This window comes from Triticum urartu, chromosome 2 (assembly GCF_003073215.2).
Source record: "Triticum urartu cultivar G1812 chromosome 2, Tu2.1, whole genome shotgun sequence".
Lineage (NCBI taxonomy): Eukaryota > Viridiplantae > Streptophyta > Magnoliopsida > Poales > Poaceae > Triticum > Triticum urartu.
Window position 1 is genome coordinate 467,123,130 of NC_053023.1, and position 13,278 is coordinate 467,136,407.

Sequence of the window (13,278 nt, forward strand, 5' to 3'; positions counted from 1 at the left end):
GCTCTTGCTGTGCGGCGTGTCATGCCTCTTGCTCTGCGGCGCTCCAACGGTCTCGCCGTGCGGCGAGCCGCAGCCTATCGGTGCGGACGCGCCTAGCTTGCTCAGCAGCGCGTCATCGATCATGTTGTGTGGCAAGTTGCAGCCTCTCGGTGCTGACATGCCTATCTTGATTCGCGGCGCTGAAGCGCCATGCGCCAAGGGTCTGCTCAACCCTGGCGATGACGCGCATCACGGCGTCGTCCATCACTTTGCCGGTGAGCGCCTCGGCCTCGACGAGCCATGGTGCCTTCTCGTTCGTCGATGAGGTTGATGGTAGAGGCGGCGCTTTGGTGCATTGGCATGCTTGGAAAAGGTGGATGTGATACAGGCTACGCTTGTTGGCTCCGTGTGTCGCGCGTCGCCTAGGTTTATGCACAATATCGCTGGGTGGCGGGAAACTGGTGAGAAAATGGCGGGAAACGGTGGCGTGTTCATAAAATGCCATCAATTAATGGAAACTTAGCATATAAGGAACATCGAGCTAGCACAAGAAGTAGATGACGATCAGATGATCGTTTATCCTAGTTAATTATGCATGTAATAGTTTACTTTGGTGTGTGGAAATGTCATGTGTGTACTAGCCACGTATGTAATTGGATGTTTGCCGCGTATTACACACATCTTGTTTATGTGAAACGTTTCTGTTCTCTTGGCTCAACACAAATAGTTTATCGAAATGAACTATATGCCATCCATTGCACACACCTTGATCTGGCTGAACCATTTCTGTTGCATTGCCTAATTGAAAATAGTTCATCCGAGTGAATCGTATGCCGTATATAGCACACACCTTGATCTGGCTGACCATTTCTTTTGTGTTGCCTAATCACAAACAATTCATCCGAGTGAACTGTATGTCGTATATCACTCACCTTCATTTGGCTGCCCATTTCTGTTGTTCCGCCTCATCACAAACAGTTTATCCGAGTGAACTGTATGTCGTATATCGCACACGCCTTCATCTGGCTGCCCGTCTATTTTGTTCTTTCTCATCGCAAACAGTTAATTGAACTGAACCGTACGCCCCGCATCGCACACGCAACTAAAATATGAACTATGTTTGATGAATCCTTCATCCCAAACATTTTGCATTTGTTTTGACGGTTTTTACAACACCGTTTGCAATTAATGCATCGCACATAGTTTCGTCAAAGGGTCTCTGATCGTAGTGTCGCGTTAGCAGCATCCTGCAGTAGTGGTTAAACTTGACAACCCTAGCATGTACAGACATGGCCTCGGAACACAAGAGACCGAAAGGTCGAACACGAGTCATATAGTAGATATGATCAACATAGAGATGTTCACCATTGAAACCACCTCATCTCACGTGATGATCGGACTTAGGTTGGTGAATTTGGATCGTGTTACACTCGGACAACCAAAGGGATGTTAATTTGAGTGGGACTTCTTAGGAAATATGATTAACTCAACTCATTTATCATGAACAATAGTCTAAAGTTGCCTTTGCAAAATTATGTTGTAGATCAATGGCTCGCGCAGCAGCTCCCCTGAATTTCAATGCATTCCTAGAGAAAGTTAAGCTGAAAGATGATGGAAGTAACTTTGTGGACTGGGCCCGTAATCTGAGGATTATCCTCACGGCTGCCCAAAAGGCTTATGTCCTTGATGCACCGCTTGGTGCGCCACCCCCTCCAACGACTATGGATGTTGTGAACGCCTGGTAGTCGCGAGTTGATGACTACTCAATAGTTCAGTGCGCCATGTTGTATAGCTTAGAGCCGGGACTTCAAAGGCATTTTGAACGTCATGGAGCATATGAGATGTTTCAAGAGTTGAAGTTTATCTTCGAGAAGAATGCCCGAATCGAGAGGTATGAGACCTCCGATAAGTTCTATGCCTGCGAGATGGAGGAGAACGGGTCTGTCAGTGAGCACATACTCAGAATGTATGGGTACTACAACCGTCTGGCTGAGTTGGGAGTTGAGATCCCGCCAGAGGCTATCACTAACAGAGTTCTTCAATCGCTACCACCTAGCTACAAGAGCTTTGTGTTGAACTATAACATGCAAGGGATGAACAAGTCAGTCTTCGAGCTGTTCATGATGCTGAAAGTCGCTGAGTCAGACGTCTAGAAGGAGCATCAATTGTTGATGGTGAATAAAACCACTAGTTTCAAGAAAGGCAAGGGAAAGAAGGGAAACTTCAAGAAAAGTGGCAAAGCAGTTGCTCCTCTCGTGAAGAAACCCAAGGCTGGACCCAAGCCGGAGACTGAGTGCTTCTATTGCAAGGGAATTGGCCATTGGAAGCGGTACTGACCCAAGTATCTGGCCGACAAGAAGGGGTCCAACGTGAACAAAGGTATATATGATGTACATGTTATTGATGTGTACCTTACCAACTCTCATTGTAGTGCCCGGGTATTTGACACCGGTTCGGTTTCTCACATTTGCAACTCAAAGCAGGAACTACAGAATAGATGGAGGTTGGCGAAGGACGAAGTGACGATGCGCGTGGGAAATGGTTCCAAGGTTGATGTGACCGCCGTCAGCATGCTCGCTCTTCGATTACCATCGGGATTAGTGATGAACCTGAATAATTTTTATTTAGTGCCTACGTTGAGCATGAACATTATATCTAGATCTTGTTTAATGCGAGATGGTTACTCATTTAAATCAGAGAATAATGGTTGTTCTATTTATATGGGTAATATCTTTCATGGTCATGCACCCATTGTGAGGGGTTTATTCTTATTGAATCTCGATAGTGATGATACACATGTTAATAACATTGATGCCAAAAGAAGTAGAGCTGATAATGATAGTACCACTTTCTTGTGGCACTATCGCTTAGGTCATATTGGTGTAAAGCGCATGAAGAAACTCCATGCTGACGGACTTCTGGAGTCACTTGATTTTGAATCACTTGACACATGTGAACCATGACTCATGGGCAAGATGACTAAGACCCTGTTTTCTGGAACAACGGAACGGGCAAGTGACTTGTTGGAAATCATACATACTGATGTGTGCGGTCCGATGAGCGTTGAAGCACGCGGTGGATATCGTTATTTTCTCACCTTCACCAATGATTTGAGTAGATATGGGTATATTTACTTAATGAAGCACAAGTCTGAGACATTTGAAAAGTTCAAGCAATTTCAGAGTGAAGTTGAGAATCATCGTAACAAGAAGATCAAATTCCTACGATCTAATCGAGGAGGAGAGTATCTGAGTTATGAGTTTGGCTATCACTTAAGACAATGTGGAATTGTTTCACGGTTGACCCACCTGGAACATCACAGCGTAATGGTGTGTCTGAACGTCGTAATCATACCTTATTGGATAAGGTGCATTCTATGATGTCTCTTGCCGATCTGCCACTATCGTTTTGGGGTTATGCGCTAGAGACAGCTGCATTCACTTTAAATAGGGCACCATCTAAGTCTGTGGAGACGACACCGTATGAACTGTGGTTTGGCAAGAAACCTAAGTTGTTGTTTCTTAAGGTTTGGGGCTGCGATGCTTATGTCAAAAGGCTTCAGCCGGAAAAGCTTGAACCCAAACCGAACAAATGCGTCTTCATAGGATACCCAAAAGAGACGGTTGGGTATACCTTCTATATTAGATCCGAAGGCAAAGTGTTTGTCGCTAAGAACGGGTCCTTTCTCGAGAAAGAGTTTCTCTCGAAAGAATTGAGTAGGAGGAAGATAGAACTTGATGAGGTTGTTGAACCTTTACTTCAACTGGAGAGTAGCGCAGCACATAAAGATGTTTCTGTGGCACCGACGTCAGTTAAAGAGGAAGTTAATGATGATGATCATGAAGCCTCGGATCAAGTTACTATCGAACCTTGTAGGTCGACGAGGGTACGTACAACTCCTGAGTGGTACGGTAACCCTATCTTAGAGGTCATGTTGTTGGACAACGGTGAACCTACAAGCTATGGAGAAGCGATGGTGGGCCTAGACAAATGGTTAGAGGCCATGAAATCCGAGATGGGATCCGTGTATGAAAACAAAAGTGTGGACTTTGGAAGTATTACCTGAAGGGCGAAAGGCCATTCAGAATAAATGGATCTTCAAGAAGAAGACGGACGCGGACGGTAACGTCACCGTCTATAAAGCTCGACTTGTGGCAAAGGGGTTTTCACAAGTTCAAGGAGTTGACTACGATGAGACTTTCTCACCCGTAGCGATGCTTAAGTCCGCCAGAATCATGTTAGCAATAGCTGCATATTTTGATTATGAAATTTGGCGGATGGATGTCAAAATAGCGTTCCTTAACGGTTTCCTTAAGGAATAGTTGTATATGATGCAACCAAAAGGTTTTGTCGATCCAGAGAATGCTGACAAAGTGTGCAAACTCCAACAGTCCATTTATGGGCTGGTGCAAGCATCTCGGAGTTGGAACCTTCGCTTTGATGAGGTGATAAAAGCATTTGGGTCTATACAAGTTTTCGAAGAATCTTGTATTTACAAGAAAGTGACTGGGAGCTCTATAACGTTCCTAATATTATATGTGGATGACATATTGCTGATTGGAAACAATATAGAACTTTTGGAAAACATGAAGGAATATTTGAACAAGAGTTTTTCAATGAAGGACCTAGGAGAAGCTACTTTCATATTAGGCATCAAGATCTATAGAGATAGATCGAGACGCTTAATAGGACTTCCACAAAGCACATACCTTGATAAGATTTTGAAGAAGTTCAAAATGGATCAGTCCAAGAAGGGGTTCTTGCCTGTTTTGCAAGGTGTGAAGTTGAGTCAAACTCAATGCCCAACGACTACAGAGGACAGAGAAGATGAGTGTCATCCCCTATGCTTCTGCCATAGGCTCTATCATGTATGCGATGCTGTGCACAAGACCGGATGCCAGCCTTGCCATAAGTATGGCCTAAAGGTTTCAAAGTAATCCAGGAATGGATCACTGGACAACGGTGAAGATTATCCTTAAGTACCTGAAAAGGACTTAGGAAATGTTTCTCATTTATGGAGGTGATCAAGAGCTCGTCGTAAAGGGTTATGTTGGTGCAAGCTTTGACACTGATCCGGATGACTCTAAGTCTCAAACCGGACACATATATATTCTAAATGGGGGAGTGGTAAGCTGGGGCAGTTCCAAGCAAAGCGTGATAGCTGATTCTACATGCGAAGCGGAGTACATAGCTGCCTCGGAGGCAGCGAAGAAAGGTGTCTGGATGAAGCAGTTCATGACAGATCTTGGAGTTATGCCAAGTGTACTGAACCCAATGACTCTGTTCTGTGACAACACTGGTGCCATTGCTCTAGCCAAGGAACCAAGGTTTCACAAGCTTCAACTCCATCCGTGATGCAGTCAAGGAGGAGGACATAACATTTGCAAAGTACATACAGATCTGAATGTTTTAGATGGTTGACTAGACCTCTTCCACGGGAAAAACATGATCAACACCAGAACTCTATGGGTGTTAGATTCATTACCATGTAATACTAGACTATTGACTCTAGTGCAAGTGGGAGACTGTTAGAAATATGCCCTAGGGGCAATAATAAAGTGGTTATTATTATATTTCCTTGTTAATGATAATCGCTTATTGTCCATGCTATAATTGTATTGATTGGAAACTCAAATACATGTGTGGATACATAGACAACAATATGTCCCTAGTGAGCCTCTACAAGACTAGCTCGTTGATCAAAGATGGTTATGGTTTCCTAGCCATATGAGTTGTCATTTGATAATGGGATCACATCATTAGGAGAATGATGTGATGGACAAGACCCAAACTATAAACGTAGCATATGATCGTATCAAGTTTATTGCTATTGTTTTTTGCATGTCAACTATCTATTCCTATGACCATGAGATCATACAACTCACTGACACCGGAGGAGTACCTTGTGTGTATCAAACATCGCAACGTAACTGGGTGACTATAATGATGCTCTACATGTATCTCCGAGGGTGTCTATTGAGTTGGCATGGATCAAGACTGGGATTTGTTACTCCGTATGACAAAGAGGTATCTCAGGGCCCACTCGGTAATACAACATCACAATGAGCTTGCAAGCAATCTGACTAAAGAGTTAGCCATGGGATCTTGTATTATGGAACGAGTAAAGAGACTTGCCGGTAACGAGATTGAACTAGGCATGGAGATACCGCCGATCGAATCTCGGGCAAGTAACATACCGATAGACAAAGGGAACTGCATACGGGATTAGTTGAATCCTTGGCATTGAGGTTCGAACAATAAATATCTTCGTATAATATGTGGGAACCAATATGGACATCCAGGTCCCGCTATTGTTTATTGACCATAGAGGTGTCTCGGTCATGTCTACATTATTCTCGAACCCGTAGGCGTAGGGTCTGCACGCTTAACGTTCGGTGACGCTAGAGTAGTATTGGGATATTCACGTTGGTGGCCGAATGTTGTTCGGAGTCCCGGATGAGAACCCGGACATTACGAGGAGCTCCGGAATGGTCCGGAGGTAAAGATTTATATATGGGAAGTCATATTTTGGCTACCAGAAAGGTTTCGAGTTTTACCGATATTGTATCGGGAAGCTTTCGAAAGGTTCTAGAAGGTTCCGAAGGAGTCCGGAAGGGTCCTCCAGCACTTAGGGTGTGCATGGGCTGTAGGGGGGTGTCCTAGTATTATTGGGCCAGGGGCACCAGCCCCAAAGAGGCCCATGCGCCTAGGGGAAGGGAAACCCTAAGGGGGAGGGCCCTCTACTTGACTTGGAGGGCACTCCTCCCCCTTGGACGCCTCCCCTCCTAGGGGGAGGGGCTAGGGCTGCGCCCCTAGGCCTCCCACACCCCTATATATAGTGGGGAGGGGCGTGGGGGGCTGGGCACACCAATTCCCACGCCCTGGAGGCAGCCCTACCTCTCCCATTACTTCGTTTTCTCCTCAGATCGCATCTACGGTAGCGCTTGGCGAAGCCCTGCTGGGATTGCTCCACCATCATCTCCACCACGTCGTCGTGTTGGTTGAGATCCCATCTACTTCTCCTTCCTCTCTTGCTGGATCAAAAAGGAGGACACGTCATCGAGCCACACATGTGCTGAACACGGAGGTGCATGCCGTCCGTTCGACACTTGATCGGGAGTTCGTGGGACTGATCGTGATTGGATCGCGAAGACGTTCGACTACATCAACCGCGTTTCTTAACGCTTTCGCTTAGCGATCTACAAGGGTATGTAGATATAATCTCTCCTCTCGTAGATGTTCATCTCTTAGACTGATCTTAGTGAGCGTAGGAATTTTTTTGTTTCCCATGCAACATTCCCCAACAGTGGGTTACTAGTAGTGTTGATTACATCTTGTAGTTGATGCTAGTTGGTTTAATTGGTGGAAGATCATATGTTCAGATCCTTAATCATATATTATACTCCTCTGATCTTGAACATGAATATGATTTGTGAGTATCTTTGTTTGTTCTTGAGGACATCAGAGAAGTCTTGTTATTTGTAATTATGTGAAGTTGGTATTCATTCAATATTTTGATGATATGTATGTTGTTCTTCCTCTAGTGATGTCGTGTGAATGTCGACTACATGACACTTCACCATGTTTGGGCCTAGGGAAGGAATTGGGGAGTAGTAAGTAGATGATCGGCTGCGAGAGTGACAGAAGCTTAAACCCTAGTTTATGCATTATTCCTTAAGGTGTTGATTTGGATCCATATGTTTCATGCTATGATTAGATTTATCACAATTCTTCTTTTGTACTTGCGGATGCTTGCGAGAGGGGGTAGTCATAAGTGGGTTGCTTGTTCAAGTAAGAAGAACACCCTAGCACCGGTCCACCCACATATCAAATTATCAAAATAGTTAACGCGAATCAACTAAACATGATGAAAGTTAACTAGACAATATTCCTATGTGTCCTCGAGAACGCTTTACTCACTATAAGAAATACTTTCGGCTTGTCATTTGTTATAAAAAAAATTGAGCCACCTTGTTGCACCGTTGTTATTTTTGTTACTTGCTACTTATTATGAATTACCTTGCTATCAAACTATCTGTTACTACTATTTACAACACTTGCAGAGAATATCTTACTGAAAACCGCTTGTCAATTCCTTCTACTCCCGGCTGGGTTAGATATTCTTACTTATCAAAAGGACTACGATTGATCCCATATACTTGTGGGTCATCACTTATCATCGACAACAACAAAGCACGGGTTGACAGGTTTGAGAATGATTCTAAGAGACGAAGGGAGTGCTATTTTTTTTGCATATTGTCGCATATTCCATTGCAATGAGGCACTCGAAGGAGAGCTACATGCGGCCATGGAGGGTGTTAGCCTTACTATTTAGTGCTGGACCGACCAGTGTTGATTCAAGGCGATTGCATGGTGGCACCGGCGGCGCTCCAAGATAGATCCATGGACATGTCTGCTTATGGTCACATTATTGTTGAGGTGAAGGAATTGTTGAAGAATAGGAAGTTTAATACGGTCAAGATATCTCATGAACAAAATAGGGTTGCACATTGCTTAGTGAGCTATGGTCATAGTGGGATAACACTACATGCTAGCTTAACCAATCCCCCTCTTTTGTTGTTGAACTTGTCGCGAACCAATGGTAACCCTGTAATTTTAGAATAAGTACCCTATATTTCCCGCAAAACAACAACAATGCTTTTCGGTTCCAAACAAGTTGGGGTAGGCTAAAGTTGTTATCATTTTTTTAGAAGTTACATTAAAGTTTTCAACCTCTAGTGAATAACGTGCACAAACGAGAATAACCTCGAAAGGTTGAAAGAGTTAGGGGCTGTTCGGTAATGCTCCACTCCATAACTCCGCTCCGAAAGATGGCGGAGTTGCAGTTCAAATTGGCAGAGTTACAGCTTCCCCGCTCCGTAGATTTTTGGAGTGGATGATTACCGAACATGGCCTTACTATACGGTTTTCCATTTTCTTTTTGAGTAAAAGATGACATTGTTCTGGGCCCAATAAACCGTACAGGGCCGGAGAAGCCGATCCCGAAGAGGCCCACCACCCCCACAATATTTGCTCCGCCTCTCGTTCTCTCCCTCTCTCTCTCTCTCTCTCTAGCCTCTCCATTCCGTGTGGCGACCGAGCGAACCCTAGCCGAGATTAGACTACCATCCCCAATCTAGCGGAGGAGGACGAGGACGACGCCGACGAGATGCTGAGGGTTGCGGGGAGGAGGCTCTCGTCTTCGCTCTCCTGGCGCCCCGTGGCGACCGTCGGAGCCAGGGGCCCGCTCGCCGGCGCCGGCGGCCCTGGGAGAGACGACGACGACGGTTCGGCCTACCAGCGGCGGTTCGCCATCGAGTCCCCCTTCTTCACCGCCGCGAGAGGTATCTGCGGTCTTGCCCCCACCCCACCTCCCGCATCCTCGGCTTCGTTCTCTACCGGATCTCCCTCGCATCCGTAGATTTCGATTGGGTTTTGAATTGGCTCGCCTGGATTTGAGTGATCCGTGATGCTAGATTGACATCGTCTTTGATTGATCTCTTAGGGTGCTGCAATTCCATTCGATCTGTGTGCCTAACTGTTGACTATTGATTTCTATGACGTCGTATGATCATTCTAGCGGATCAGATCTATGGATGCGTAGTTACGTGCGGAGCTGAGCGATTAAATACGTGCATATGTTTATCTGTTGGCTGGCTTGGTAATTTGAGTCACTTGTGCTTGCAAACACCTTCGAAAATGCCCAATGGGCTATACTTGCATAGTTCATAACGAAATGGATTGCTAACCGTGCTGAGCGATTATGTGTGCCTGTATGTGTTTGCTGGCTTAACAATTGAGCCACACGTTTGCTCGCAAACACCTTCAGATGAATGGGCAGTGTGCTGAATCTGTCTAGTTCATAATGAAATGGATTGCTAACGCTGCAATGCTGCGTGGGAACATAAATTGCATCGTAACAGTTAATTGACATTTTTCTACTGTACCTGCTGGCAAAGATGTTTTGTTTTACAGGACCTGCTGTCAAAGATGTTGACAAAACTTGGTCATAGAACTGTAATCATCTGATTGCTTTATAATCCAATGCCCATAGCATATTCCCATTGTTAGTAAGAACGATATCTGTACCAAACCAACGGTTTACTCAAATAGCAGTACTTGTAGTTCTATGAATTCCACATGTGAAGAGCCATTTACTACTCAACATTGTTTAGTTTGTGCAATGAAATTCTTGCTATGGTGATCTTATTCATATCATTGCCAACTTCTGCAAGTTGTTTTACCCTTTGTTCTTGCTGGAGGATTAATACAGAAGTTTTTTTGTGTGTTAGCAGTTTGCAATCTGTCATACTGTTTCTGCTGTTTATTGATGCCTAAATATGGGCTCTGCAATAGTTAACTGTTATTTAAACTATACTATTTGTAATTCTGATGCAGGCTTTTCTTCGGCTGAAACACTTGTTCCACGGAACCAAGATGCTGGGTTGGCTGAACTCCCAGCCACTGTTGCTGCACTGAAGAACCCCAACTCAAAAATCCTTTATGACCAGTACAACCATGAAAGATATCCTCCTGGAGATCCCAGCAAGCGTGCCTTTGCCTACTTTGTTCTGAGTGGTGGGAGATTCGTATATGCATCACTGCTGCGTCTCCTTGTCTTGAAGTTTGTCTTGAGCATGTCAGCAAGTAAGGATGTGCTTGCACTTGCTTCCCTTGAGGTTGATCTATCCAGCATTGAACCCGGCAGCACAGTGACTGTCAAGTGGCGTGGAAAGCCAGTCTTCATCAGGCGACGGACAGATGATGACATCAAGCTGGCCAACAGCGTGGATGTTGCATCCTTGCGCCACCCAGAGCAAGACGCTGAGCGTGTGAAGAACCCAGAGTGGCTGGTTGTTATTGGGGTCTGCACTCATCTTGGTTGCATTCCCCTTCCCAACTCTGGAGACTTTGGTGGCTGGTTCTGCCCGTGCCATGGCTCCCACTATGACATCTCTGGCAGAATCCGCAAGGGCCCTGCCCCGTACAACCTTGAGGTGCCCACCTACAGTTTCTTGGAAGATAACAAGATGCTCATAGGCTAAGAGCCTAAAACCAGTACCTACCGACATATATTCTCGACAGGAGTGAATTCCTGTTGCGCTGTTATTTTGTTTTCAATGTGGCTAGGAGTTTTTGTTTCAGGACTATCGCAACGGTGATCCACTGTTACCTACTGAAGTTCATTTGCAGTGCGAAATAATTGTTTCTCCTATGTTGCTACTGGATTGCAAGTTGTTTTATACTGATTTTCTGAGACCCTATCGGAAGGATATTGTATACCTCTTCTGGTCCTTGCTCCCTATATATTTGATAAATAAGCAAACATACTATTCTTCATCTTTTGTGTCTATAACAATGTTATTCATTCAAGTTCCCGAATGTTGTATGTGTGATCTAACTTCAGGAACTTCTATGTTGATTCTAATGATCCTTGACATTGTGATGCGCTGATGCTGCAATTGGCTGCTGACGGTATGCCTGTCGGGGAGGCAATGTAGTCTGACCGGCATGGCACACACTTTAATGAGCGTTCTATAGGTTATGTACGCCGGACTTGGCAAATCCGCCCTCGTAAGGCCTTGTTTGGAGTTTTCCGAACCTCAAAGGGATCAGGTGAGCCCCTTCCCTTCACCCAATTCCTCCGAATCCCCATCCCCTGTTGGCGCAGCTCTCTCTCTCATTCAGGACTAGAGGTAAAAGAAGGAACACAATACACTAAAGTTTCATCCGACTGTACAGACAGCCCCGTTACTATTTCAAGAGCACTAACTCATCTACAAACACACTCGTGGCCATGGCTTTGTAGTAGCACGAGTTTCATCCGGCTGTACACACAGCCTCGTTACTATTTGAAGAGCACTAACTCATCTACAAACACACTGGTGGCCATGGCTTTGTAGTGGCACAACAACGCAGTGCCCACGTTTCCTTGTACGCACGTATGCCCGCCGCCTAGCTAGCTACCCTGCATGCAATCCATTAGCCCGGCCACGCGCTACGCGCACGACGTGGCCATCTTCACCAGTCACTGCTAACAACCAGCTAACTAACTCACACGCATCAAGCAAACTTGACAGGAACACTTGCCAACGCCCTGCTCTACGTGCCAGACTCGAGTGTACTCACACGCTACACACACATACACCACACTTCCGCTGCGTCCCGCATGTCCTGCGCCGCCCGATGAACTCGACCGTACCAATGCGTCCCGCGCGCATCCGACTCGCCCGACGAGCCCGACCACACCACACGTCATGGCTTATTTCAACACCCCCCTAAGCCACGGCCTAGAGGAGTCCGTCGTCATCGACATTGGCGTCAACCAGGAGAGCCTGCTCCGCCGCCGGTCCTTTCCGCAGCTGCGGGCACTCGCGCCGAAAGTGCCCGTGCTCCCCGCATTTGTAGCAGCGTGCACGGTGCTTCCCTCCGTTGCCCGACGATGTGCTCGCTGCGCCGTCGTTGCCGTGGTCGTCGAAGTCGCGTCCGCCTTGCCGTCGCTCCCGAGCCGCCCATTGTGCCGCCGTCATCATCAGCTGACAGTCCGCGCGCTCGCCGCCGACCCGTGCGCGCCGCCGCGTCCTCTCCTCGAACGCCTTGAGCCGCCCGAGCGCCTCCTTGAACGCAATCTCCTCCATGTTGCAGAATTGCTCGATTCCGGCCACCGCGGCATACAGGCAGTCCGGCACGGTGTTGAGCAACTTCTTCACCATGGCGCTGTCGTCGAGCGTCGACCCGAGCATCGCGTACCTCGCCGCCATGCCGCTGACCTTCCCGGCGTAGTCGTCCAGCTCGTCGCCGTCGTCCATCCGCAGGCGATCGAACTCGTCGCGCAACGTCCCGAGCCTCACCGCTCGCACCCGATCGGCGCCGACGAAGCGAACCCGGAGGGAGTCCCATACCTCCTTCGCGGTTGGCTTCGTCGCCACATGCATCAGCAAGTCCTCCGGCAGTGCGCCCAGCATCGCCGCCCGCGTCGTCTTGCTCTTCCCGGCGTTGACCGCCTTGCCCTCTGTCGGAGCCACCACACTCCACAGCCCATGGGCGTCAAGGATAGCCTCCGCCTTGATCGCCCAGGCGATGTAGTTCGTCGTCGTCAGCGGCGGCAGCTGCAATGCCATCGCCCCACCACCACCACCGTGAGGAACGAGCGCCATGGCCGCCGACAGGATCGCACCGGAGCTCTGTATACCAAATGTTGGCGCAACTCTCTCTCTCTCACTCAGAACTAGAGGTAGAAGAAGGAACACAATACATTGGAGTTTCACCCGACTGTACATCCCCATCAATCCTTCACCA

The 13,278-nt window shown here is 46.9% G+C and overlaps 1 protein-coding gene across 1 annotated transcript; it reads left to right on the forward strand.

Moving 5' to 3' along the window:
* The first annotated feature begins 9,012 nt into the window (after positions 1–9,012).
* On the forward strand, positions 9,013–11,319 carry LOC125537942 (cytochrome b-c1 complex subunit Rieske, mitochondrial). Its single transcript, XM_048701257.1, has 2 exons — positions 9,013–9,323; positions 10,378–11,319. The coding sequence occupies exons 1-2, from the start codon at positions 9,149–9,151 to the stop codon at positions 11,022–11,024; spliced, it is 822 nt and encodes a 273-aa protein (XP_048557214.1). The 5' UTR covers positions 9,013–9,148; the 3' UTR covers positions 11,025–11,319.
* The last annotated feature ends 1,959 nt before the right edge of the window (positions 11,320–13,278 follow it).

What these genes read in the sequence shown, in the direction of transcription:
- LOC125537942 (XM_048701257.1), top strand. Translation starts at nt 9,149, where the DNA reads ATGCTGAGGGTTGCGGGGAGGAGGCTCTCGTCTTCGCTCTCCTGGCGC. An exon ending in CTTCTTCACCGCCGCGAGAG is followed by an intron (nt 9,324 to 10,377) that starts GTATCTGCGGTC and finishes ATTCTGATGCAG; the next exon opens with GCTTTTCTTCGGCTGAAACA.